At 43.4% G+C, this 1,777-nt stretch overlaps 1 protein-coding gene across 1 annotated transcript in view; it reads left to right on the plus strand.

Annotated features, from left to right (window-relative positions):
- The window catches only part of SAMM50 (SAMM50 sorting and assembly machinery component), a 35,083-nt gene that overhangs the window by 22,601 nt on the left and 10,705 nt on the right, over positions 1-1,777 (plus strand). Inside the window, exon 12 of the mRNA XM_019632346.1 lies at positions 599-666. Coding sequence (XP_019487891.1) covers positions 599-666 — 68 coding nt within the window. The remainder of the gene's footprint in view (positions 1-598; positions 667-1,777) is intronic.

A 1,777-nucleotide genomic window follows, 5' to 3' on the forward strand; every position in this document is an offset into this window, starting at 1 on the left:
TTTTCAGAAAGCCGGGAGCAGTTTATATTCCGGCCAGCAGGGTGTGGGGTTGTCCCTGTTGCTTTGAAATACTGACAATTGTTCTTGAGGGCAAGAAACTCTTTCTTAAGCCTAGCGTTAGTTAAAATGTTGTTTTAGCTTAAATAGTTGAGCCTTTTGGGGTGACTGTTTGGAAGTACCAAATTCCTTAATTTCTAAACTCTAGGACCTAACAATTTCACCTAAATTTAATTTACATAAATCTAATTTACAAAAACATAAGTGTACAAAGATTTATGTAGCAGGATGTCCATTGTGGGTAGCATCGTGGATAATAGCAAAAATCCTAAAACAGCTAGTAGGGAAATTACTGAATTCAAACAGGGCCCTTACAAAGAAGACTATGGAATTATTAAAAAGAGTGAGGTGGGATCTTTGTGCATTGCCCGTGCTCCTGTGCGCCTTGCCATTCCTGAAATGTGACTCTGTGGGAAGGCATCATGGAGACCCGCCCAGTACCGGGTGGGAGCCTGACCTGTGCACGTTCTGCGCTTCGGTTGTATCACCTAGACTTCCCCCGATGGCTTTCCTCTGACATCTGCCATTCGTTCTGTTCCAGGTTTTACCTCGGGGGACCGACAAGTGTTCGCGGGTTCAGCATGCACAGCGTCGGGCCGCAGAGTGAAGGTCTGTCATTCCCACAGTACCGCCGCATCGAGCTTAGGGTCGCGTCTCGCTTTTGGAAGCACGTATTTGTTTAAATTACCTCAATGATAGATGTCCATGTCACTGCGGAATTAGCACCTAACAGCTCCTACCACACTGCAGGCATGGGCAAATATTTGTTGAGGGAGTTGTAGGGAGATGAGAAAATATATCCAGGCAAAAAACACGCGATAGTGACCAGTGATCCCGTTACCCAGGGATGACATGTGAACGTTTTGTTGTTTAGACATGCGTAGCTTTATATTCACCTTTTGTTTTGTTTATATACTGTTTTGTAACCTGTTTCTCCTTCCAGCCCTCAGTAACAGTATATGAAGAAGGTTTTATAGGAAAAAGTTCTTTTTTTTTTTTAATTGGGGAACAGTGTGTTTTTCCAGGACCCATCAGCTCCAAGTCAAGTAGTTATTTAAATTTAATTGCGGAGGGTGCATCTCAGTGGCCCATGTGGGAATCGAACCGGAAACCTTGGTGTTATGAGCCTGTGCTCTAACCAACTGAGCTAACCGACTGCCCCAGAAAAAGTCCATTTTTGATGGCTGCTGATTTCATCTTACTGACATACTATAATATTTTAAATTAGTAGATATTTTTGAGAGCTGTTTTAGGCTTCCAGAAAAATGGAGGAGTGGAGTACAGGTCCCACGTGCCCCCATAGCGCCCTCTGGTATCAACACTCTGCATTCGTGTGGTACACCTGTCACAATTGATGAGCCGACATTGATACATTATAACATTACTGACTACATCCCGCAGTGCAGGTTAGGGTTTACTCGGTATTGTATAGTTTGGTGGGTGTGACAAATGTGTAATGGTCTGTAGCTACCGTCACAGCATCATACGGAAATTTCAGCACCCTAAAAATACCTGTTCACTCACCCCTCCCTGCCCCCAGTTCCTGACAGCCACTGACGTTTGTACTGTCTCCACAGTTTTGCCTTTTCCAGAATATCATAGGGTTGGACTCATACAGTGTGTGTCCTTCTCAAACTGGCTCCTTTGACTAAGCATCATGCATTTAAGTTTCCTCCAAGTATTTTTATAGCAAGTAACATTCCATACAATAATATAATCA

The sequence above is a fragment of the Hipposideros armiger genome, unplaced genomic scaffold, assembly GCF_001890085.2.
Source record: "Hipposideros armiger isolate ML-2016 unplaced genomic scaffold, ASM189008v1 scaffold_1129, whole genome shotgun sequence".
Lineage (NCBI taxonomy): Eukaryota > Metazoa > Chordata > Mammalia > Chiroptera > Hipposideridae > Hipposideros > Hipposideros armiger.